We start from the raw sequence: 26191 nt of genomic DNA, 5'->3' as shown, positions 1-26191 counted from the left end.
GTAGTATAGACCTGTATGTGTTCGCGCGCGCGCGTGTGTGTGTGTGTGTGTGTGAGAGAGAGAGAGAGAGAGAGAGAGAGAGAGAGAGGTCCTCCATTCATCATTGATCCACTGCAGGACTGTGTTTCATGGGGGTGTGAATTATGGGCCCCTGTTGTCACTGTGCCTGCTCTGCGTTGGACGTTTCACCTCGCCACTGTAAATTTAAAAAGGGGATTAGATTTTGCTGACAACTGATTTCAAAGCCGCAGCTCGACCAAGTGCAGAAAACTGCACGGTACCTCCTGAAAGAAGACTTCATACTGCCCCGCAATTGCAGGATTTGGGGAATTTGCAAGGATCGGAACAAACCTAACGGGACGCAAAACGCATTCGAGATCACAGAAACCTCAGTAGATTTTACGCAATTACACTACGGACTCTTTTCCTTCAGGGAGGAGAAAAAAACCCAAACGTTTAGTTGACTGGGCGTTTTGGACGCGCAGTGATGCTACGGCGACGCACAACAGAGGGAAGGGACAGGTGAGGTGCGGCTGAGGAGCGCATTTTTAGAGAGGCTTTGAATACCCCCGAGCTGTGCTACCCAACCCCGGTTTCCTCATAGAAAGGAAGAAGATCGACCGGCGAGGGCGAGTTGGCGATTGGCACCTGCCTCACCCTCCAATACCTGGCCATCTGGCGCGGTGAGTATGCCAAATGATGGTGGGGTTTGGAGATGGATAGATGAACGGATGCTTTGAGGGAAACGGAGGGTGGTTGGGGTGAACAGGTAGTGTATAAGTGTGCAATTTTATTACTGCCACTAAACGCCATGCTGCATTATTACAGTCCTCCGGCTTGGATGTGGTACCGTCTGGACCTTTGTGGGCACGAGCTGCTCTTTGTGTCTGCTGTGCAAGTTTGGTGTTATTTGCGTATGACGTGTAAATCTTCGTTGCACATCATTTTGCTTTCACGTGTTGCATATGGTCTTGAAATGCTTATTCTTTATAGGCTTGAGTGATGTCTCAGCAAAATAACTAAATATTTAAATAAATAAAGACTCACAATGCACATTACCATGTAACATTAAAACGACGGATACGGCTTAATTAACATTTTCATTTGGATTGGATCATAGGTCGTGATTTGTGGCCATTGCTCCCCGGTGACGTATTTTACTGCCCCTCTGTGTACATTTATGATGGTTTTCTTTAGTGTTTGCAAGTGTTTTTTTTTTTTTTTAAATTTCTTTAACAAGAGAAAAGGTCAGATGTGATCATTTAGAAGCCATAAAGTCGATTGATTATGTCATTACTCACTTGTGTGGTTACAGGGTGAATGTGCAAAGAAAACAGTTGATAAATGAAATGAAATTGAAGAAATGGAAAATTGTTGAGAATTTACACATAGACACATGTGCCTCAATATTTTCATGGCATAGGTTCAGTCAGAGAGCGACACAAACTGAAGTCACTTTATGTCTTTTCTCTTAAATGTGTCTTGTACAGTTACAAGAACTGACACCCGAATAGTCCATAACCAGCCTGCGCACTCACAACCTCTATAGCCAAAGTTAAGTGCTCAGTCACCGCTGTCCCAGCTTCTACTGAAGTGATTTAACAGTTACATGTAGTTCACTGTTTACAACTTCACCCTTCATACTAAAAGCTATCAAGTTCCACAGAAGGACTATTACAGCTCCCAGCTGCTGTAATTTGTGTTTGTTTTTCTGTGCGAGATGAAAGGCAAAAAGAGATGGTTGGTGACAGACAGAAAAAGACAGACAGGCTAACAATGCAAAGGATGAAGCGGTCCTGGCATAAACTACAGGGGGGGTAAAAAACACAGAAAAAGAAATGATGGAGCAGAAAGCACAAGTGTTGAGGGAGAGGGGCTGCAGACAGCACTTGGAGCGGGTGTGAATGGTTTCCCTGTTATCCCTGCTGCCCACACAGACATCCACACAGCAGCCGTGCGAGCAGGTGCTAACCCCACCACACAGCAACCGCAGGGAACAACAGGTGCAGCCACTCTTTCCTTCAGCCTTCCTTTGGAAATCCATCTAACACCTACCCATCAAAAACATACAGCTACACCAAACCTTTCTAACATCCCCACCCCAAAGCCCACAGCCCATACTGAAGGGAACCAAATGGATACTTCAGTGTACATTTAGGAAAATAGCAGAGAATGGCCAGGAATGAGGAATTTAATTATAAAATCTATTATGCCATAAGCAAAAGTGGAACTACTTGAATTGATAAAGCAAAGCGAGCTGCAGGTAAACACAATGTAAAAAGCTTCAGGTTGAGATAGCTTCCCATAGGGACATTTAATGAACTCTATTGATCACATAGGACTCTATTCAATCACATATGCTAAGCCACAAACAGAGAAATTCAGTCTTGGAGGGGAAAAAACAGAGAAAGAGAAAGAGATTGGATTCCAGAGTAATACAGCCCAACACAAAGAGAGTAAATCAAAGGCAGATTACTGTGATGGGGTTGCTAAGTACCACATTTCTAAAAATGTGTAGAATGACAGTCTCAGATCCTGTGTGTTAAGCAGAGTGAGATGAAACAGACAGAAGATGTTGGAAGGAAAGAGATGTTACCTAACAGCTTCTCTGTTCCTATTGCCAAGAGAATACATCAAGCAATTGGCGACAAATTGCTCCTCTTTACCTCTGGTACACAGAAAGGAACAGTCAGACACCCCTGGTTTAACACTGGGAGGCTGCAAGCTGCTGCAAAACCAGTCGCTTTCTTATCAGATTTACTTGTTTCTTTATTTGCCAGCCCCGAAGATCTTTTATACTCAATAAACTCAGTTGGGTGAGCAGATTTTTGTGAAATAAGTTAATGCTTTCTGGGTTTTTTTTTTTTTTGTCCTTTTCTAATTTTCTCATTACATTTAACCCGTAAGTTGCTCACTGTAGATTGCCTTGTTCTCACACAGCCTGGACATGCCTACCACCCACTGAAGTAATGGTAACATACGCTCTTACAGTGTTTGGATGAACTTTACTTTCCAGACGTGATGAATGAACTCCCACCTGCCCTAACAGTAATTTCTGTGTCAAAGCGGAGACAGGATTATCCACTAATCTGATTGTAAAACAAAACAAAGCTGCATCTAGTATCAAGAGATTTGAAGAAATGCTTATTTTCCTCAAAAGGAGCCAGCATATTACGAGGCTCCAGTTTCATACAGGGAGCCATATTTATCGGGTGGCGGGGTTTGGTGGGATTCTTCAGAACAAAATCGACACTTCAAAGGTGCGATGGAGTTCTCAGACCTCGGGGCAATGAAATCAGAAGAGTTTAAGCAGGCAGGCATCTGCTGGGTGACCTATTCCCGCTGGGCCCTCGGTGCATGGACCTCAGGGAGTCATTCTGCAGGATTAAAGGGGGCCAGAGGGTCAGGAGTCATGCAGTCGTGCTTTCTTTCCTTGGCAGAACTTTGTTTCCTATGCTGGGATAGGTGTTTAAAATATGCTCCTTTATGCAAAGCTTCTCTGTGTTGATGTGAGAGGCTTTCAGGAGTTTTACTGCCCCCCTCCTCCCCCCCAGCAAGCCCCTCCAGATGTTTTAGACAGAAAGAAGCAGGATAGCAAGTACCCCTGCAAACAGAGGAGCGTTACCTGTGGAAAAACTGCCGTAAATTGTCCACAACACCATAAAGTGCACACTGCAAGATAAATGATGTTCAGGTGGCCAAGGTGGCTGAAGCATGTGGATTTAGTTGTTGCATCAGCCACATGCACCGTGTAATAATACCGTGCAGTTATTTCCATGTTAAAATCCCTTCAGAGTGGCCATACATCTTCAGTTTTTATGACTCTTCTTCCGAGGGTGCAGCTCTTTTTATGTATGCCTGTGCACATTGTGTGGCCTCTTCACACGCTATAAAGGCCTCGCACGCAGGGATGGATCATACTATTATGAAATGTAATCAGCTGCCAAATACAAGCTACCTGCAAGCTTTTGAAAAAATAAATGACATCAAACATAATCTGAGTAGTTTTGGATAACTTGATACATGAGCATGTTTGATTACTCAAATACGTGTGTTCTTATTGTATTGTTCTATCCACTGTCTTACCTCATCAGCACCTCCCATTACTCCCTCACCCAGAGGTGAGGCGTGGGAAGGTGTACGCACATATTTCATGTGCGCGTACTACACGTGCGTGTGTCGTACATGAGCTTGAAAAAAGGAAGTATGTCTCGCAAATCAACCCTCTCCTTTGCACGTAACTCGTATTCCCGTTTAAGTGGCTAGAAATTGGGTTTGGAGCGCTATCACAGCTGTTTCAACTCAGACAGATAGAGACCGCCTAATCTCCTTCATTCTGTGATCTCATTTACATCGCAAAATTGCAAAAGGGAGAAAATGACCATCCACTCCATGCTTTCACTGAAGCACTCGCACACATCTACGCCTGCACACAAACAAGATAAGCAAATAACCAGTAACCTTTTCTCAAATGCCACCACTAAGGCACTTGACTTTTTACTTCTCTGCACAAAATGAATGGGGCTTCATATATATATATATATCCTTAGGAGCTTGGTCTATCTTCTCATATTTTGCTGCTTTTGTTGTCCAACACATTCAGTGAGCACCTATGCCAAAAAGCAGGCTTTAGTTATGGCAGCTTAGCCGGAGGGATTTGGAGGACTTTTTTTTTTTTTTTTATTGGGAGATAAAAGCATTCGAGTCCTTTGTCTTTCCAGCTACTCGAGACTGTTTTGTGGCCTGATGAAGCTTTGTTGTGGCTAATCTTTCTCTCCCCTCTCTGTCCTCGCCTGCACCCATCCCATCTTCGCGGCAAACACAACTTTTCTCTTTTAATTATGGCTTTTCTTCTGGGGAACCAGTCACAACTGAACGGAGAGGAGCAAAGCATAGCAGAAACACAATTATACCTACGAGGAGGAGAGAACCTTCTCAGGGGAGGTGTCAGTGTATGGGTGTTTATACGCTGCTGCTGCTGCTGCTGTGGGAGTGTGTGTCTGTGCAAGCATGCATCATGTACATGTGTACAAGCAGATTCTTTGGCATTTTTGATATCTGCAGTGAGAAGACCACCTATTGTGGGCTATGATCCTCTTAGCAGGCCTCTGCCAAAAGAGCTATATTTACTGCTGCCGGTGATCACAGCACACAAAGAACAGCATGTCATGAAAATGAGCTACCTTTCAGCCCCTTCTACACCGGCATAAGAGAAGCCACTAACAGAGTGTGAGATGTATGGTAATGGATGCCACGTAGGGACATTAGCACAGCCTATTTAGCATAGTCTTTGTTGAGGTAGAAAAATGAATAGGCAGGTGGATGACGAGTGCTGGTCAGTGAAAAACACAAGGTAAAAAAAGAAAGAAAAAATACAACAAATGCGACGATTATTTTTGGCTGCAAAATCCACAGTTTATTTTTGTCAAAAGAGAACCAGTTTGCAAGCAGTAAGATGATTTCTTTCCTTGTAATGAATGTTAAAAAATAACGAGGCTTCGCTTCAGAAATTGATAAGAAGGGAGTAAAAAAAAAGATTCTGCCTGGAGACAGATGTCATGGACACCATTAAGACTGTGTGACTAAACAGGATAATGACTGTATAAAACCAGGTCAAATTCATAGGCGAAAAACCCCTGTCGCTGTTGTGTAATTAGACCGCATCTTCACTGGCGTCGTACGCACAGGGGTGTGCGTGCGCTTGACTCTGTGCTCATAGTGTGTGTCTGAGTGTGTGCACTGCATACTCATGTGCCTGCCTCCAGCTCGGAGCTGTGCAGTGAATGTATATGTGCTTACTGCAGTCAAACTCTGGTTAGCAACGTTTGCCCTTGCTGCAGCTTTGTACAGCACGGTAAATGTTTTCTGTGCGTGCAAGTCTATGTGTGTGTCTGTCTGCGTGTGCCGTTTCAGATGTTTTCATATGCGTTTCTATCCCACAGTAGCAATAAAAGTACATACATTTGCCTGTTTTGTAGCCCACAAATTGTTGTTATTTGCATGTTTAGATGCATCCTCTCTACTTTTCTGCACAAACCTGCCTGTCACCCAGATACTGATAGCTCCCTGCATGCTGTGTGTCTGTCACTACCAGCAATTTAGCTTTAGGCAGAAGCCCTGTTGGAGAAGATGTCTGAGGGGAGATGAAACCCTCTCTGGCTAGACTCCAGCTCTGTCCATCCTATTTTAATTACCTATGGCACTCACCCAGGGGAACATCACTTCCTCTCTGTGTCTTCTCCACCCTTTTCCTCATCTCCCTTCTGTCTCTTTTTTCTTTTTTTGCTAGCACCGTCTCTTTTCATCTCCTTGAGCCTCATTATCTCTTTCGCAGTTTTTACCTTTTTCCGCTTTCACCCATAAACTAACAGCACACAGCTGCGTCAGAGCTATACGCAGAGGTAACCTTTGCATTAGCATATAAATGACCCTATAGATTGAATTGTATTTTAGGATATTTAACAGCAGGAGACAGATTCCCTTAACTCTGATTAGACCCGTTCTAAGGAGACAAGCAGCCACTTGAGGGAATATCGCCTCCACCTCAATAAAGATAAAGACCGTGACACTTCCACTTCTGAGGAGCGCGTGACTGTGTCCGTCATAGACATTTGCTCTGTCCTGAATATGAGCGCATGTAAACACATCAAATATCTGTTTTAATTTAGCTTCTTCCCAACCTGCTTCCTTTGACACCATGTAGTCTAGCCACCCTTTTTGAGAGATTTTCACGTTAACCATTCTGAACTTGCGTCACAGACCCAGTCCCAGATTTACAACAAAGACACATGTCATTCATAAAATCCGAGTTATCTATAGAGCAATGTGTGGGAATTTACCCAATGAGCCATGTCAAATTAACATTTTAGGGATCCATGCTCATTTACTTTCCTGCTGAGATTAAAAGTTCATTTAGCTAAATACCAAGCCCGAAAGCTCTGTCAAAAAATTGAAAGAAAAATCCCATATTACACCTTATAACCGAAGTGTAAAAACATTCATTCACACTTTTACAGAAAGTTTTTAAAGACTTCTCCATGAAGCTCCCAGCCATAGAAAGAGTCTTGTACATAACACATGTAAAACAGTGATAAAAACACCTTGTTTTTGCTTTTTCCAATCTCTGCAAAGAGCTAACCTTCTGCTCTTTACATTTAATTTCCAGAGCAGAAAAGAGGAAACAAAATGTTGAACTGCCCATTAACAGAGATGGCATCCTCAACGTGTACGATAAAGACAAGAGCTGTAACCCACCTTCTTTAGATCTTGGAGCGACGACTCCAAGAATTCCCAGCTTCTCTTTTGAAATCTAAACACAGCGCATGTTGATTCTGTTTTTAGTGTCGAAACAGATCTGTGCATGTCTACATGAAGGCTGCCACATCACAGTTTGATCTAACTATTTAACTGGTATTAACTATCACTCTACTAATGGCCAAAATTAAAATTCATCATGACAAACACCCTGGTCAGTTACAAACACAGCTCATCACATTTCGCCTGAATTGAGTCTACTGTACAGTAGCAGCACATACCAAAGAAGGATTCTGGATTTTTTTCACTATTTTTTACCCTTCCAGTGCACCCTTTTCATTTTCAGCTCATATCTGATTGAATCCTATTAATGAAACGATACTGATTGTAGCGCGGAAAACTGAAGTCTGAAGGTGACCCACTTCTCCCATTTTAGCCCGTGTCTGTGTTTCTACCCTTAGGCCATCTTGCTTTATTCCGGGCTTTAACCTGCATACTGTCCTCAAGGAGCAAGTGTGTTACAAATGAGAACAAGGTCTAAAGGATTCTCTCTCAGCTGAGTCTTTAATACTGCCATAGCCAGCATGAAAACTCTACAGTCCAGTTATCCTTGTAAGTATATTGTATATCGCATATTATTAGAAGTCAGTCTGTCATAATAATACAGCAGAGAAGGTCTCAGAAGCTCACTGGGGAAAAGCATTGAAAGCTCTACACATAGTTCTTTAAGCCCAAAATTGTGGACTCAGAGCTTACCCTATGTCCAACAGAGAGGATCTCTTTAATTGTGAAGGTTTTACACAATAAACTTGAAGAAACCACCATATATATATATATATATATATATATATATATATATATATATATATATATATATATATATATATATATATATATATATATATATATATATATATATATATATATATATATATATATATATATATATATATATATATATATAATTTAGAGACCAAATTGCTTGTCTCCCATCCCCCTCCATGCGGGGACCCACACCTCCTTACATCTGTGTCCATGTACACGACTGCGCGTGTACTTGTGTTCCTGCTTAAGTGTGTACGCATCAGTGTGCGTTGTTTGTTTGACTGCGCACACATATGTGGGCAACATATGAGTTAGAGGGCGGACCCGCCCTCCTCACGTTTACATCTACTGCAATAAAACATCTCTCCCTAGCTTTGCTATTGGTTGCTACGGTAACAAAGGCACAGAGTGGAGTGGCTGCCGCAGCCAAACAGTGAGCGAGAGACTGAGAGGAAAAAAAAAAAGATTCTGCCTGTAAGACCTAATCACAACAACAGCTTCGGTGCATCGCACCATAAAACACAGCTTGGTAACAGTCATGAGTAAAATGTCAACACCATGAAAAGATGGGTTTGGATTTTATTCATCCATAATATATTTATATATCTGTGTGTGTGTGTGTGTGTGTCAAAGGATTAATTAATGGCTGTAGTGTAGCTGGGTGCAGCACAGGTCATAGCATTGGGTTGATGTCTGCCTGTATGTGTAGATGTGTGGGTGTGCGTTGGCGGCCTCGTGTGCCTGGGTGGGGGGGCTAGAGGGTGTTGCTCAGGCTTTGCTCATGGCCAAAGCTCGTCAGTGTGAATAGGGATGGTGCTCTTTACTCCCTATTTAGCAGGATGAGATTGTACTGATCTCACTCGGTAGCTTTAATAGCTGAGATGTCATGCAAATATGAGCATGTGCAGCGTGTATTCAAGGCCACTGAGGCATTTAGGGACAGGATCATTGGTAAATATTGAATAGTTGATCCTCGAACTAGATGTCCTTCACGTAGCTTGTTGACATACTGGGGGTTGTATAGAAGTCCCCAGCATGCTGCTCACCCCCTCTGGTTCCTGTCAGATCAGCTGTGGCAGGCGAGAGCTCAGAGAAGAAGACTCACTGTCAAATGATGCTCAGTCACAAGTGACGAGTACCAAACATATGGTCAAACTGATAAGCGGTGAAAGCCGGTGTGTACGCTCCTTTAGATGACCCGCTGATTTGCTAATTATGTGGGTGTTAGCAGGTGATTTGCTAATGAGCTGCCTGATGAGGCTAGATTGCACCGTGCGGCTGTCGTCGTCATTACATGCGTCCCATGATAAGAGTGTCAGTGTCACACCATTTAATCCTATCACACCAACATGATCTGACACAAATAGCATAACGTCCTTTCTTCTTCTCCACTTGCTCGCCTCTCCTCTCCTGATTTCCTGATACTCATCCTGTCACCAGTCTGGTTTTTATAGCTTGATGAGCTGGAAGACAGTCGCAAGTGGTATCGCTCTTCCTCCCTTTTTGTCTTTTATTGAAACCGTCTTTCATCTTTCACTTCTTTATTCAGGATTTTGGCTCTGCTGGGAAAACTCAGAGCCCTTGATAATCAAAGAGTTGCCCCAAACCTCTTTTTTTTATAACTCAGATCATTAAAAAAAACAGTACCTTTGTCTTTGCACTGGATAGCGGCAAAGGTTTAATAAGTTGGCTTGGCCCAGATCGTATTGCTTATCTTATGGATCAATAACCTTAATCAATACACTCTCTAATGAGCAGGCTTAATTAATCTTTTACCAGAGGGTTTTAGTATGTTTGGGAGTGTGTGTTTTTAGCCTTTACAGGCTTTCAGAACAATCATTATATAGAGCACCTTTATGCAGCACAAGATTTTTGTGCAAGTTAAAATTATTTTGGTTTTTGCCTTCAGAGCTGCTTTAATTCTTCATGGCAGTGATTCAACAAGGTGCTGGAAACATTCCTGGGAGATTTTAGTCCATATTGACATGATTATATTAACACACAATGGCTGCAGATCTGTAAGCTGCACATAAATGATATGACTTTACCATTCCACCACACCGCAAAGCTGCTCTATTGGATTGAGATCTGGTGACTGTGGAGGACATTTGAGTGCAATGAACTTATTGTCATGTTCAAGAAACCAGTTTGAGAGGATCTGAGCTTTGTGACAGGGTGTGTTATCCTGCTGGAAGCAGCCATAAGATGATGGATACACAGTGGTTATAAAGAGATGGAGTCAAGGGAATATCCTTCAAACCAGGACACAACTAGCAGAAGCCTGAGTCGTTAATATAAGGCAGGATGGATCCATGCATTTGCGTTGTTGTACCATTAGAATGATGCAGCCAAAATCTTCTTCTGTCCAATTTTGTTTTAGCTGTTTTACCTTAGTTTCCTGTTCTTAGCTGACAGGAGTGGGTTCAAGTGTGGTCTTCTGCTGCTGTAGCCCATCTGCTTCAAGGTCTGATATGTGTGTTCAGAGAGGCTCCTCTGCATACTTTGGCTGAAATGAATATTTGTTTGAGTTACTGTTTCCTTCTCATCAGTTCAAAGCAGTCTGGCCATTCTCCTCTAACATAAACAAGCCATTTGAACTGCAGCTCACGTGATGTTTTCTCTGTTTTGGCTTATTCTCTGTAAACACTAGAGATGGTTGTGTGGGAAAATCCCAGTAGATCAGCAGTTTCTGAAATACCCAGGCTATCCGTCTGGCACCAGCAACCGCATTCATCATTAAACATGTCTAAGACAAAAGATGTGATCATTGATTTTAGAAAATGTATTCATACACAAGAGGTCATGTCCATTAAGGATCAGACAGTGGAGCATCTTCAGTCTCAAAATGTCTTGAAATAATTATTGATTAAAAGCTGAACTTAGAAGCAACTGTGAGGCAAAAAAAGGCACCGGTGTCTAAAATGCTCTCATTTCCATAGTGATAAAACCAGGATGATTTTATTTGATCATGCTTTGATTGAATCTTTTTGTATCCTTTTTCTCTGTGTCATGGTTTGGAAACATATCTGTAAAGAACAGAAACTCACCCAGTCACATTGTTAAATGGTCTTATAGGCTGATATTTTAAAGGCGCCACAGCTGAACCAACATCGCTGTACACCAGAGAGATACGGGGTTTGGCTGGTCTGATTTTACTTGATGACTCACATCCTTTGTCTTCCTGTTTCTTCTTTCTGGACGAAGGTTTATAAAAGTGTAAAACAACTCAGTTTGAAAACACTTTTGTTCCAGCAGCCATCACAAGATCATCAGATGAACAAATCATAGTTTCATCATCCTGCATGATGCGTTGTGGATTCTTTGTTGTTAGAATTATTAATTTATCTATTGAGGAGTGTGTATCATGCTTTTCTGTTGCCTGTTGTCTGTGTTTGTATTTAAAATGTGCACATGAGCACGGATGACTCACTTACTACTGCAGACTAAATCTACCTACGGGTACAAATACAGTAACCTGAACATCCAAAGGCACATAAATCACAGTTCTTTCCTCTTATGATGCTCAGTTTAAATTTCAGGGCTCATCTTTAGCATTTCTACATGCCTAAATGCACGGAGTTGCTTAGTTGCTTAGTAGTCTTAGTTTTTATCATAGATGTAACTATTGTTTTCACCTCTCGATCATCAATTGTCCGCTTGAATCATCAGTTTATTTATGTATCTGTTTATTGCTGAACTGTTAACTTTTCTGCACAAACCTGTTCTTAGATGTCACTGAGCTGATCTGTCATGGCACCCCTGGCAATTGCAGAAGTAGCCCCTGGGGTATTTTTTTACCCCGCTGGGAATCACTACTGCTGGTGTATTTGAAAGGAAAAAGCTCCTGTGGTTCAGAAATATAAGATCATTGTCGATGGGGCTTTCAGATTTGTAATACTATTAAAAATATTCAAATGTGTCAATTCTTTATGCAAAAGATATTTTGACGCGCGTAGTTATTTGTTTCATTTTGTATTTCTTGAACGTAAATCCAGTTGAACTTTTGATGTAAACAGGAATCATAACCACATAAAGCAAACACCACTAGAGTTGTTCGAGTTTGTATTTGTTTTTATTCTTGGATATTTAGCAACATCTAACACTTGAGAGTGGTTACTGCTTCCTGTTCGTAATGAGCTCATAAATATACAAAAAGCTATAAGTGGATTTCTTCACAGCGAAGAAAAAAAACATGACGATTCTCAAGCAGGCTCAGAGTGAAACAAAGCGTGTCCTTTCAGTGATATATATTACGATTTATAGACGTCTATTTAGAAACGCAGTGTAAGTCACCAAACTTAAGATAAACAGAAGGAGCACAATTGTTTAACGGCAGTGTGTTCAGGCGTATGATAGCTAATCTCACTGGAACACACACTTCATTTAATTCCATCTAGCCATCTTTCAAATCCACGGACGATGACAGAATTTCATCGTAGACTTAAGCATCACGCGTGGACCCTCCTCGTGTTGTGGTCATAATGAAACTAGGCTGACCCTAAACCTGACTCCATCTGTTTTAGTCTAGGGTATCCCAAAGGAGTTTCAGATGAAACAAACCCTCCACTCCCCCTCAGGCCTCATCCAATGCATCTGATGAGCAGCAGGCTTAGAGATGTCAAACCTACAATCTCTGGGCTAGAATTACATTTGAAGTGGCCCCAGAGTATAGCCTCTAGCCCACATCAGCTCACAGATGTCTTCAAACAGCATGTCTCTCAATCTTACACAAAGTCTGAAGTACTGGCAACACAGGTTACTGTGTACTTAAGTATGTACGAATATATGTGCCCTACATCTGTGCGCCTCAAATAGCAGTTGTCATCTCCTTAGAAACGAACACATTTACCTCTCAAACTGGTTTTCTATCACCGAAAACAACTGTAAGAGGTTTTTTTTAACTGGGTACAGACTAGATGAGAGGTAGAGAAACGAAGTGCAATGGAGGAAGAAAGATGGAGGAAGAAAGGAAATAAGCAGCTCGGGGAAACATGGAACATGGTATTCGGGTTGATTTCATGGGAGCAGCATTGATATTGCTCAGATCTCTTCTTCCGTTTCCAACCTCTCTTTTCATTTACATTGTGTCATTCTTCACATTTCCCAGCATTACAGCAGCTCTGTTAGAAACCCAAGACAAAGCCCAAGTACTCCGCCCTTTATGCTCTCCCCAGTTTGTCTTTTTTCTTCTCTCCTCGTTATATCGCCTCTCCTCTTTCAAAGTATTTTCCACATCAAAGACAGTTTGTGCTACCTCGCAGGCAGCTACAGCTGCACTGTTCCAAAAAATAGTGATGTCAATATATCTTACTGTATATTTTACAGTTTTGTACTGTCTTTCTAGAATATCATTAAATTTACATAAGTAAATGTGATTTTACATGTCAAAGGTAAAATAACATACCATCACTGTAAATATAGTAAAACACAATTTACTTGTTTTTTAAATATATTTTTTTGTACATGTGCATATTTAGATTGTAAAAATACATTCAGAAATGTATCATAATCTCACAAATATTTGTCTGTTATGTGAGAGAATGATCTGTTAAATTCAAATGTAATACTATGGAAAAATATATAAAATGTAAATAAAATAAAATATAATTAATAGGAATAAAAACATAAAACATAAAACATAAAACATTGCACGGCCATGCTAATTATATATTTTAAAAAATAAATGTAGAGGTAGGAATTGCAATTAATATAAATCTCAAAGTATTCACAACATTCCTGAACAGAAATAGGCCTCTGCACCTGGGGTGAGGGTGTGACCATGAAAACAATGTGACATGCCATTGGATGTTGGGACACATAATAACATGACGCTAAGCATCGGCCAATGAATGTGAACTAACAACCACAAGGTCGCGGGTATGGCTGCACTGTAGGAAAAAATCCTAATATAAAAGTATTTTACTGCATTTTACAGTGTTGTTCTTCTAGAATATCATTAAAGTTACGTAAATAGACTGTGACTTCACATTTCAAATGTAAATTAATTATTAATTTTATGATTATTAAATGTATCTGTCTGTACATATGCATATTTAGATTGTTAAAATACATTCACAAATGTATCATGATTTCACAAATATCTGTCCGTTATTCGAAAGATCGAACTGTTGAATTCAAGTGTAATGCTATGGAAAAGTATATAACATGATTCCTATAAGCCAGGGGTTCCCAATCCCAGTCCACGAGGGCCGGTGTCCCTGCAGGTTTTAGATCTCACCCTGGGTCAACACACCTGAATCACATGATTAGTTCATTACCAGGCCTCTGGAGAACTTCAAGGCATGTTGAGGAGGTCATTTATCCATTTAAATCAGCTGTGATGGATCAAGGACACATCTAAAACCTGCAGGGACACCGGCCCTCGTGGACTGGGATTGGGGACCCCTGCTATAAACTTGTGTTACATCACACAAGTATTAGTGCTATTTAGGGCGATTGTGGCTCAAGAGTTGGCAGTTTGCCTTATGATCAGAAGGTTGCCAGTTCGAGCCCCAGCTTGGACACGCTCGGTATTGTGTCCGTGGTCAAGACTCTTCACCTACCGCCTACTGGTGATGGCCAGAGGGGCCGATGGTGCGATATGGCAGCCTCGCCTCTGTCAGTCTGTCCCAGGGCATGCAATCCATTATTATTTAAACCAACTGTTAACTGTATGTGTCTGTAGATTTACGTATTATGATTCATATTGCCACATTCATTGACCTTGTTTATAGTTAATTTCATTGTTTGATCACGTTAAAATGTTCCTAATTTAATGTCTAAAAGCACTTGGAAAAGGCAGAATCCCATGTGAAATTAGCACAACAAACTCTATTTTCATTGCTGAAAATAACTGTATTTTCATGAGAAAGTTATTTTCCATTATTTTACGGCAGTATTTTGGCGCCCCAGCTGCCGGAATATTGCCGTTTTTTTAAGATGTTTTTTTTTTTTTAACAGTGTGAGCCATAGACATTTTGAGTAAAGGCGTACTAATAAAGCTTTCGAATTCAAACATGTGTTGGATGGTTTGGCTACCACATTTTATCCCTGACATTTTATGTGCAGCAGTATTGTTCCACTGTCTCTGCAAGAGTTTGAACTCTTTGTTGTAACCCACCCTACAAGCTGTATAAATTCCAGTGTGTCTGTTGGTCCTTTGTTGCCATTCAAATTAAAATATCCAAGTATTTAATGGAAATTAAACTTTAAGCAGTCATTTCTGGACCCAAAGGGATGAATGCTAACAATTTTAGTGATCTCCTGATGCTACCTCGGGTGCCGGGAGATTAGCATTTACTGGTATGGTTGCATGTGAAATCTCTCAATAATAATAAAGGAATTGCCCTGAAATCTGATTAGAGACATCCACATTACTCTGAAGTGGGTCTTAAGTGGGCCAGACCAGTAAAACCATAGCACAATAAACAATTTAATTCTTAATATTCCTCTTTCCCTTTAGTACATGTGTTCTGAAGACGCTCACATTTAATGAACCAACTGGTTAATTCACAGATGATGAACAGCCCGAGATGTTATAGTGACATAAACAGGTCAGAGTTTATATATGATCATTACTTTGGCTGGTGTCCAAATTCCTGCTGAAGAGCTGCACATTCTTCCCAGCAAATCAACAAATGTTTGAAAGCTAACATGCTAAAGCAATCAGCTGGTCACTTATTTTTGCATCTGTATTTCATGCATCTAGCACCAGTGTGATCCTTATGTGGCCTCTTAACTTTTTAAAGGCCAAAATCTGTTTCCTCCACTTTGATTTAGGGCATCCTTTCAACCAGAAAGACATTGTCCAGCTTACCCCGGTCGCTACCTTCTTCTCTCTTTATTCTACTTCTAAAGGCCATCTAGTCTTTTCTGTTTTGTGGCTAATTACCCGTTTTATTGCCTTTATATGTACATAGAGAAACACAATTAGTCAGAAAAGCATTGCCACCCAAGAGTGTTTTGTCTCTGTGTGAACGTTTTGTGAGAATCCCCTTCCATTCAGACTCTTCGACAATGGAGTGACATTTCTGACAATAGGTCCCTGTTACACCTCTGAGGCAGACAATAGAAACACATTTGCTCCCTGCTGAATCCAGGTTTGCAGCAGCAGTCACCCCGCTGCACTTCTGACCCTGTCTCTCTCACCACACGCACACAAACATACATACACACACACACACACCACACACACACACACACCTGTTCCTCTGCACTGAGAAATATTGTCAGAATGCCAATACGCATACCCGTGTGCACTCCCAGCCATGAACACACACACACAGACAGTGCGCAATGAAATTTTTCTCTCTCCTTTTCTCTTTGTTAACAGTGCATCTGTGTTGCTGCCATGGCAACTGTGGCTCCACCCCTCGCATTTCTTCTCCTGCTGCTTCAACTGGCTGATGGCTCATTCCCAGAGGAACCCAGTCCACTCAGCTACGTCCCTGTGGAGGGTATGTGTCCTTCGCCTTTGTGTACGTGTTGTGCACCAGTATATGTGCAGCACTGATGAATGGCTCTGCGGTGGATGTGGAAATTGGAGGTCAAGGGTCAAAGCCTTGGCGTGAAGCTACTTTCGAACAACCCGGGCATACAAATACAAAGAAGCCTCACCTCATCTTTCCATGGCAGCAATAGATTAATAAGCATGAGAGAGGGCACGAAATAAACACAGTGGCGTGTGAGAAATGATCATAATAGAGCTTGAAAGGTGGAGAAAGATGAAAAGGTGGGGGGGTAGTTGGATTGGATGAGGTGATGTAGATGGGAGAGAGGGGGAGGAGACAGGGGGAGATGGATCTCTACGTCCTCTTTCCCTCCCCTGCAGTCAAGGACAGCGAGAGACGCGCTTTCCCAATCTGTCTCCTGATGATGAGGGCTCCCTATGGAGACCTCCTCTCCCAAACTTTCTTGTAGCCTGATACTCCCACCTTCTCTCTCAACCTCATCTTTTACTCCCTAATTTGTCTCAAAGGTAAGAGGAGACAGGGAAAAAGCACCTTTTATCATCATAAAATAACAGCAAGAGTGATTAAACACACATTTTTTCTCATTGTGGAGCTGCACACATCAACAACAGCGCAAAAAAGCACAAAAAACCTCACTTAGAGGATAACAGCGTTTCAGCACACTAGAACCGCTGCATAATTCGTCTCTGCCCATTATCTTTGTTTTTGGAAACAAAAACATCAAGAATGAGTGAGGACACTATTAAAGTGAAGGTTAGAGAAGCTGTTTGATGGCTTGCCTGAGTACTTTGGGTATATATAGATGGGGAAAGTAGCCACTCCGTCCTCAGCTGTCAGAGAATCCTTGAGCAAGGATTTTAATTCTCAGTTTTTTAGTCTGTGTCTTTTTGTCTGTGCGTTCACGCCAGTGGTGAGGAGGTATCCAGTGTTCCTGGGCCGAGCTCATCGTTCAGCACAAAGACAGGAGCTGCACATCCAGACGGTCCTCCAAGTCAACCGCACGCTGTACATAGGAGCCAGGTAACCAACAGCAACCACCTCCGACTGTGCGTTACTGACGCGTTCGCACTGATATGTTTTTCTGCTTTCGCTTTGATGCCACGGCTTCCATCTGCTGTCACTCCGTGGAGGACGTTTTCAGCAGTTTGCTGGAATGGCGATGTATTCAGCTTTCCTGTTAAATGTCAAGTGAAAAGCTGCTTATTCACATTACACTTACAGATGGAAAAATATGAATCGCCTTACTCCAGCAGCAGTCCAAACACTTCTCACTCTGAACGCATCAGAATGTTGTACAAAATGTCCTGCGGGCTCAGTGCTTTGACCCACCATCGGCGTATTGATTAACAATCATGAATTAGCATAGCATAGCATCTTTATTTATAACGCACCTTACATCCAACAATGTTGACCAAAGTGCTACAAATATAAAACAGAGAGGAAACAGTTTAAATTACATATAAAATATCTTAAAATTAAAAATAATACAATTAATAAGAAAATATATTAAGAGATATCAACAACGCGATTTAAAAACAGATAAGGAAGGAGCCTGTCTAACATGTAAAGGCAACTCATTCCACAATTTTGGTGCTGCCACAGCAAACGCCCGATCTCCTCTGAGCTTACGATTAGTCCTGGGCACGCTCAGGAGAAGCTGGTCTGCCGACCTGAGGGACCGGGAATGTATGTATGGATGAAGAGAGGTACAGAGGGGCAGCATTGGACAAACATTTAAAAACAAATAAAAGCAGTTTAAAATGGATCCTAAAATGCACGGGCAGCCAATGAAGTGAATATAAAACTGGGGTGATATGCTCGTATCTACGAGTGCCAGTTAAAAGGCGTGCAGCAGCATTCTGGACTAGCTGCAGTCGAAAAACAGAAGATCGCTTCACCCCATAATAAAGAGAATTACAGTAATCCAGCCGAACGGTTACAAAAGCGTGGATTACTGTTTCAAATTGCTGTCTCGTAAGAAAGTGCTTCATTTTGGCCAGTTGCCTCAGATGAAGGAAACTAGACCTTACAACCAACCCAATCTGGCTTTCAAGCTTAAGTTCAGGATCCATTTTAAAACCCAGATTAACAATCTCTGGTTTACAGAATGATTTCAGAGATTGCAGATCAACACACGGAACAGCAGTGGAGGCAGGTCTAAACACCATTATTTCAGTTTTAGAATCGTTAAAACAAAGAAAGTTTAGCGCCAACCACGACTTGACGTCCTCCAGACATGTTTGCAAACAATTTACAGATGACCCATCTTTCTTTTTAAGAGGAACATAAATCTGGCAGTCATCTGCAGAGTCTGTGCTTTCTAAGAATTGAGCCCAATGGAAGTAAATAAAGTGAAAACAGGATAGGGCCCAGAATGGAACCCTGTGGTACTCCATGAGACAACGGAGCACGGGAAGACTCACAGTTTCCTAAGCGAACTGAAAATTATTTCAAATCTGTTGAAAAAAAAAAAAAAACGTGGGTTCATTGTGTCAATTTGCATCATATTGCTTAACTGATGCTTTCGATTGTCTTGCTGTGTGTTTCCAGAGATGACTTGTACAGAGTGGAGCTGGATAACATGGCAGGCGATGAGATGTTTTACAGCAAGGTAAGACTCACACATGCACTAAAACAAAAAAACATAATCATGTGCGCACACACACATGACAAGCGTGCAGGGAGGTCTGACTGTGGTTTATCCCCTTTCAGAAAAGGACTTGGGAATCCAATAAGAACGATATTCGAGTGTGTCGGATGAAGGGCAAGCACGAGGTAAAATAATCGCTCACAGCACTTTGACTGACTTTGAGATCCACTAGTGCACGCACCAGCGCTATCTACACCATCACACGCATGGACAGACACAACAGCTGTTACAGAAACCTTATTCCCTTTGGGCGCACCTGCATACGGTATTTACACAAATTTGATCTTGTTGATACAGAATCAGCACATCGCTTAATCACACCAGCTTGGTGACACATTACCCGGGCCAAGAGATGTTCATGGAGCTTCAAAGCTGTTGGGTTTTTTTTTTTTCTTCAGCATCTGCATTGTGCTAGTTTTCTAGTCATATATCATTTTCAGCCTGTGGGGTAAGACAGAGAAAGTGGGACAATTCTAAGTGTGTATATAAAGTGAAAGGTGACAGTGCTGTGGACTATGAAGGGAATCTGATCAAATTTAGGATAACTATCTGATGGGGGGTATATTGTATAAATGTAGCAATGCCACCAGCAAAATACAATCTAAGCCAAAAAGGCAGGGGGAGACATTATAGAGCAAAGTGAGCAGGGAGAGTGACACAGCCTCAGGGAGGAAACGGTAATTGAAATGAGTTGAGGAAGGCACGTATAGATGGCAATGGGACGCGTGTAGGTGGAGGAGAACTGAGGAGGAAAGACATTAGGAGCACAGTGCAGCCACCAGGTAGTAAGAATGAGGTGGAGGGATGAGAAAAGGGAAAAGGTGTTGCTTCAAACACCACAGATGAAAGAGAAGATGATGTAGGAGTGAGAAAAAAAACCCAAGAAGTAACGCTGTGATAAAAGGAGAAACAAAGAAAGTCCAGCAGATTAACACTGGAGAGTGGTGAGAATGTGAGACAAAGGACAGACAAGTGAACTGCGTTAGTTAAAATTCTTTAATTCATGTTATAAGATTTTAAACCCCCATCAACACTGAGGCAGTAGGTAAGTGTGCAGCATTGCCCCACTTCCATTACATTTAATAAAACCTTCAATGCTCTTTGAACATTAATAGTAAGCAGGCACTAATGAAGCTGCTGTATTAAAAGAACCAGTTTGACATTTTGGACTTTACATTCGTTTGCATTATGCCAGCAGTTTTCACAGAAATGTAATTGCCCAGCTGAGCTTAAGACAGTCCAAATTATGTACAAAGCAAGCAAGACAACATACATTATCCCCAAGTCTTTCGAATATTTGTTTGGAGGAAGACAAAAACATCATGCACTGAGAGGAAACTATATGTTTAATAAACCGGCAATAAGAACCAAGAGTAAATATCACAGAATTACAGTCAAGGGAGTAACGCTGTGGAATAACTGCACAGAGGCAATGAAAGCCTGTTTGTCACTGCAGAAGTTCACACGGCTGTATAAAAACAAGAAACGATGTGAATGTGAGAAAAAATTGGCTCAGTAAATAAGTGGCTTAGGCTTTTCTGTTTTCTTGACTCACTCGGGTTGTCTGGATGCAGCTATTTTCCTTTGTCATTGTTCTGTGCACATATCTACAGCTATGCCAATGTAGACAGCCTGTATAAAGTTTAGGTTGTATTTTTTGTTTCTATTTATATAAAGGGGTAGCTCTTGATAAGTATTAAACTTCTATCCTTTCCCTTTAGAAGTTAAATTTAAATCATTCATTTCCATCTGTCCTCTTCCTATCTTACACACAAATGCATCCTTGCAGATTAGCTATAATTTGTGACACACACATAATCTTTTTAGACAATTTAACAGCAATTACTGTAGTTTGCTCCTGGTAATATTTTTGTAATTACAAAAGAAGGAATTAAATCGTTTTTTGGATAAAGTTTTTTTTTTTTTTTTTACGGGCTTGTGTAAAACTCTTGTGCCAACTTTCATTTCTTTGTATTTTCTAGAAAAATGGGTAAAAGCCTCAACAATTCACTGAAACATCTATCTATCTATCTATCTATCTATCTATCTATCTATCTATCTCTGGTAGTTCTGAGTTTTGAGATTAAGCAAATGAGATATATGAATGATGTTATAGAGGTGGTGGTGGTAGGTGGATGCAACTGATCTTGGACAGTGCTGGAATAGCTGTGCTCTCCTGTTCTCAGTCTTTAAGCCAATCCAATGTAGCTGGCATGAGACTCTTGACAAGAAAGTGATTTCAAGGGAAGCGATCCTGTCAGTTATTTCTAATCTGACAAATAAATACGGAGCTGCGGAAAAGCACAAGTGTTGATTGTCTATCTGCACAGGTATTTTTTCTGTGTTTTCAAGTTCACGCCATCAGACATTGTGGTAAAATACTATCACAGAGGGAGGAAAGGATCATCAAGTTTCCGACTCTCTGGTAGCATCTTTAAACTTCAATCAGCAGCCTCCTCTTTGAAGACTACTATAAAGTGCCCATCCTGTTGTTCTTCCAGATGGAGTGGGGTTGAGAGTGTTATTTTCTCTCAGGGCTGTTTTTAAGCTGCATTCTTCATACTTCACACTGACAGTCTTGTAGCGGCTTTGTTCAAAGCCCTCTTTGTCACCTTGAGTGCCCTGTAGGTTTACCCCCCTTCCTTCTGTAATAATAATTTCCTTTTGTTTGGTCTGTTTGTTTTTTCTACAGGGAGAGTGTCGTAATTTCATCAAGGTTTTACTCAAGCAGGACGGTGGACTGTTTGTATGCGGAACAAATGCCTTCAACCCTCTGTGTGCCAACTACACTGTTAGTATCCGTCTATCTGTCATCCAGCCTTTCTTTGTGTATCTGCCAGTTGGTTTATCTTTTTTTTCTTTTATTCCTCTTGCAGAGAGACAGTCTAGAAATGGTGGGAGAGCCTATCAGTGGGATGGCACGGTGCCCATATGATCCACGACATGCCAATGTGGCTTTATTTGCAGGTAGCATCTCGGCTTTGCTCTGTAAAGATGAAAAATGTCACTTTTGTTGCCGACATCAGACTCAGTTTCCAGCTCCAGACATTGAAACGTCTGTGCCCTTGTGTTTACCTTTGCAAATGATTTATAGTCAGACCTCTCGCTGCATTGCTTGTTTGGTTTTAATCTTCCCGACCTTGTGCTATCGCTCTATCTGTATCTTCACCTTCTTTTCTTCTTCTCCTCCTTCTTAATCTCCTCCTTTCCTCTCTCCCTGCGTCTCTCCGTCAGATGGAAGTCTCTTTACGGGCACCGTGACAGACTTCCTGGCCATCGACGCAGTGATCTATCGCAGCCTCGGCGACAGCCCTGCCCTCCGCACAGTCAAGCACGACTCCAAATGGTTCCGAGGTACTTTTAGAAACAGACATATTGAAAATGTCCCTCCAGAGCCAGACAAAGAGACAATCACAAAACAAATAAGAGAGAATTGAAAAACTGTCATTGCTATCTTTTGGTAAGTGGCTCGCAGGTGCACAAGACAATTTGGGCGAGTTAAATAGCAAGCTAAATTTGGCAAAACCAGACACGATTAGGCTCTCGTTTTATCGATTTTTATCATAAGTGGAACATGTCCGGGCAGAGTGATGTATTGAGGTTAGTCAGACTCCACAGATTCGAGGTTTTAACAAGCCTTGGACCAAGCAGCGAAGCGCCTGTTTTCCATGGAGAAGAAAACAAGCCGGGGCAGGTCAAAGCTGGCACAGTGCTGGATAAATAAATGATAAGTAATGTGTATAATCTTAACCCACAACGATAAATTAAAGAGGACATGTATATTTAATGAGCGAGGCTGGTGGACAGCAGCGGTTCATGTTGATGCGACTCTCACTGCAGCACCATATCAGGGGTTGCGGAGCCTTGTTTGACTTCAGGGACTGTGCTGTAACTGTGATTGTGGTGTTTTTCTCATTTGAATTTCTCAGAGCCCTACTTTGTGAGTGCCATGGAGTGGGGGCCCCATATTTACTTCTTCTTCAGAGAGATGGCCATGGAGTTTCATCATCTGGAGAAGGTGCTCTCCTTCCCTTTCTCCTTTCTTCTTCTTGCTTAGTCTGAAGGGTTTTTGTTAAACTTTCCCTTCTTATTCTAGGTGATGGTGTCCCGCGTGGCCCGTGTGTGTAAATCAGACCTGGGTGGCTCCCAGCGCGTCCTGGAGAAACAGTGGACCACGTTTCTAAAGGCGCGGCTCAACTGCTCCGTCCCCGGAGACTCGCACTTTTACTTCAACCTCCTGCACGCCACGAGTGGCATCATCCGCATGCAGGGACGAGATGTCATCCTGGGTCTCTTCTCCACGCCACCCAACAGGTACCACGGGACACGTAGCACCCAAATAAATGTAACGTTGCTCTTGTTTTCTCATCACCGTCTTCTCCCCCTGTGTTTGGTAGCATCCCGGGATCTGCGGTGTGTGTGTTTGACATGCAGCAGCTCGCTCATGTCTTTGAGGGACGCTTTAAGGAGCAAAAATCCCCCGAGTCTATTTGGACACCTGTACCAGATGAAGCCGTGCCTAAACCAAGGTATTATTATGCAAAGTGTATGTAAGCAGGACTTGTAAGCAGAGTACTGCAGTGCTGCTGTCTTTAGCATCTGTCTCACATTCAGTAAAGTCCTCCTATAAGCTCCAACTGTCAGTTTTACTTCTATTTCACAACTATTCACCAAATATTCTAATACTGCCTCGAGCAAATGAAAAAAAGAATCTCCTCTGGCTTTTCTCTCGGACTGCTTTTCAACTTCTCCCTCTGTCTGCAGGCCAGGCGGATGCGCAGTGCAGGGATCCAGATTTAGCTCCTCGACCACACTCCCAGATGAGGTGCTGAATTTTGTCAAGACCCACCCGCTCATGGATGAGACAGTTCCGCTGCTGGGACATAGACCCTGGGTGGTCAAGACTATGGGACGGTACACAGAGTGACTCAGTTGTTTAACAGCATCCATGTAGCTCCATAGAACTAAAAAAGAAAACGGGAAGGATAAACTGAAAAATAACAGCCAGGATAGGATAGGAAATGTAGTCGATTCACCTTTTTTCTTTTTAATGATCTCTGTTTCTAGGTACCAGTTGACGTCTATGGTGGTGGACACAGAAGCTGGCCCCCATAAGAACCGTACAGTCTTGTTCCTGGGTTCAACCCGTGGGACCATTCTCAAGTTCCTAATGATTCCCAGTGGAGATTCTGTCTCTCATAGCAGCGTCTTTCTGGAGGAGGTGGAGGGATTCAACCCAGATAAGTGAGTATGAGGCAGGATATCTTTGTCCTTGGCATATATCGAGTCACTGTAACTGCTTCTGGCTGATAACTGCAGAGCAGCAGTGCTTTTCACCCAATAACTTTCATCATTTATACTTAATTAAATATCAGATTTTCTACATTTCTGAAGTCCATCTCACAGTAAAAGCCTATTCTTTCATGCCTTTGACCGTATCTATCACAGGTATAGTCATACAGACTGTATAATTAAAGCAGTGCGGTGACATTTTTTTTTCTCAGCAGCAGTGACAGCAGTCTTAGCCGTGGTACTTTCACAACGCCAGCTCATTAAATTCGGTTGGGCTGAAGGATACTGGAACACAGCCTATCAATCACTCATGCAACAAACCAATAATCTCACTGTCCACGCATGTCAACTCAGCACCTGGTTAATCTGATTACTGCGACTGAAAACAACTCTGCTCACAGCAGTTACGTGTGAAAATGTAGCTGCAACAGGGAGTTGGTGACTAGAAAATGTTTTCAGCTGCCAAAACTTTTATTGCCTAGGTATCTAATATTCAACTGTTTGTTTATTTGTTTATTTAGGACAGACTTCAGGTGATCTGTAGGTTATTCAACCGATTAATCAGTTAAGTTTTAGTTGTCCCAAAAAATGTTGGCGCATTGTGTAAAATGCCCAATATGACATGTTAATAAAAAAACATTTTTTTTGCACCTTAAAATTATTATTAAAAAATAATAATGGAAATGGTTGACAGCAACAAATCATTCAGCCAAACATATCAGGGATATTTGATGTTATGATGTTTCGTTGCTGAACCAGTGATTTATAGGTACACTCACTGGCCACTTTATTAGGTACATCTTGCTGGTATCAGGGTGGATCTACTTTTGCCTTCACGGCTGCAGTAATTACTCGTGGCGTGGATTCAACAAGGTGCCTGAGACATTCCTCAGAGATTTCAGTCCATACTGACATGATGGTATCACACGGTTGCTGCAGTTATGTTGGCTGCAGGTCCATGATGAGAATCTCAAAGTGGCAGGTGAGTGCATGTGCCAGTTCTGTTTTGGAAGCACCAAAAGAATCAAATTAACTATTGTTTCATGTTGACAGCAAAATTCAGCTGAGACCCTTTATATGATGGCAATGGCACAGAGCTTTATTGTTAAGTGTTTACAGTGGGATGCAAAAGTTTGGGTAACCTTGTTAATAGTCGTTATTTTCCTGTATAAATCGTTGGTTGTTACAATAAAAATTGTCAGTTAAATACATCATATAGGAGACACACACAGTGATATTTGAGAAGTGAAATGAAGTTATTGGATTTACAGAAAGTCTGCAATAATTGTTTAAACAAAATCAGGCAGGTGCATAAATTTGGGCACTGTTGTCATTTTATTGATTCCAAAACCTGTAGAACTAATTATTGGAACTTGAGCAACATGGGGGTCTCAAAACAAATCTCAAATGACCTGAAGACAAAGATTGTTCACCATCATTGTTCAGGGGAAGGATACAGAAAGCTGTCTCAGAGATTTAAGCTGTCTGTTTCCACAGTTAGGAACATATTGAGAAAGGCTCAGTTCAAGTAAAGGCTCAAAGTGGCAGACCAAGAAAAATCTCGGATAGACAGAAGCGACGAATGGTGAAAACAGTCAGAGTCAACCAACAGACCAGCACCAAAGACCTACAACATCATCTTGCAGCAGATGGAGTCACTGTTCAACCATTCGGCACACTTTACACAAGGAGATGCTGT

The 26191-nt window shown here is 41.7% G+C and overlaps 1 protein-coding gene across 1 annotated transcript in view; it reads left to right on the top strand.

Annotated features, from left to right (window-relative positions):
• The first annotated feature begins 97 nt into the window (after positions 1–97).
• Positions 98–26191, top strand: part of LOC102776083 (semaphorin-6B-like) — a 35334-nt gene continuing 9240 nt past the window's right edge. The window contains exons 1-13 of the mRNA XM_006786678.3: positions 98–683; positions 16412–16535; positions 17459–17570; positions 19101–19161; positions 19263–19325; positions 21893–21991; positions 22077–22167; positions 22435–22554; positions 23130–23218; positions 23297–23514; positions 23598–23729; positions 23965–24114; positions 24268–24444. Of these exons, the coding sequence (XP_006786741.2) occupies positions 16430–16535; positions 17459–17570; positions 19101–19161; positions 19263–19325; positions 21893–21991; positions 22077–22167; positions 22435–22554; positions 23130–23218; positions 23297–23514; positions 23598–23729; positions 23965–24114; positions 24268–24444 (1418 nt within the window). The 5' untranslated portion in view covers positions 98–683; positions 16412–16429. The remainder of the gene's footprint in view (positions 684–16411; positions 16536–17458; positions 17571–19100; positions 19162–19262; positions 19326–21892; positions 21992–22076; positions 22168–22434; positions 22555–23129; positions 23219–23296; positions 23515–23597; positions 23730–23964; positions 24115–24267; positions 24445–26191) is intronic.

This window comes from Neolamprologus brichardi, chromosome 18 (assembly GCF_056152115.1).
Source record: "Neolamprologus brichardi isolate AB-2024 chromosome 18, ASM5615211v1, whole genome shotgun sequence".
Taxonomy (NCBI): Eukaryota; Metazoa; Chordata; class Actinopteri; order Cichliformes; family Cichlidae; genus Neolamprologus; species Neolamprologus brichardi.
The sequence above is the reverse complement of the archived record's forward strand: the minus strand, read 5'-3'. Positions and strand labels throughout refer to the sequence as shown.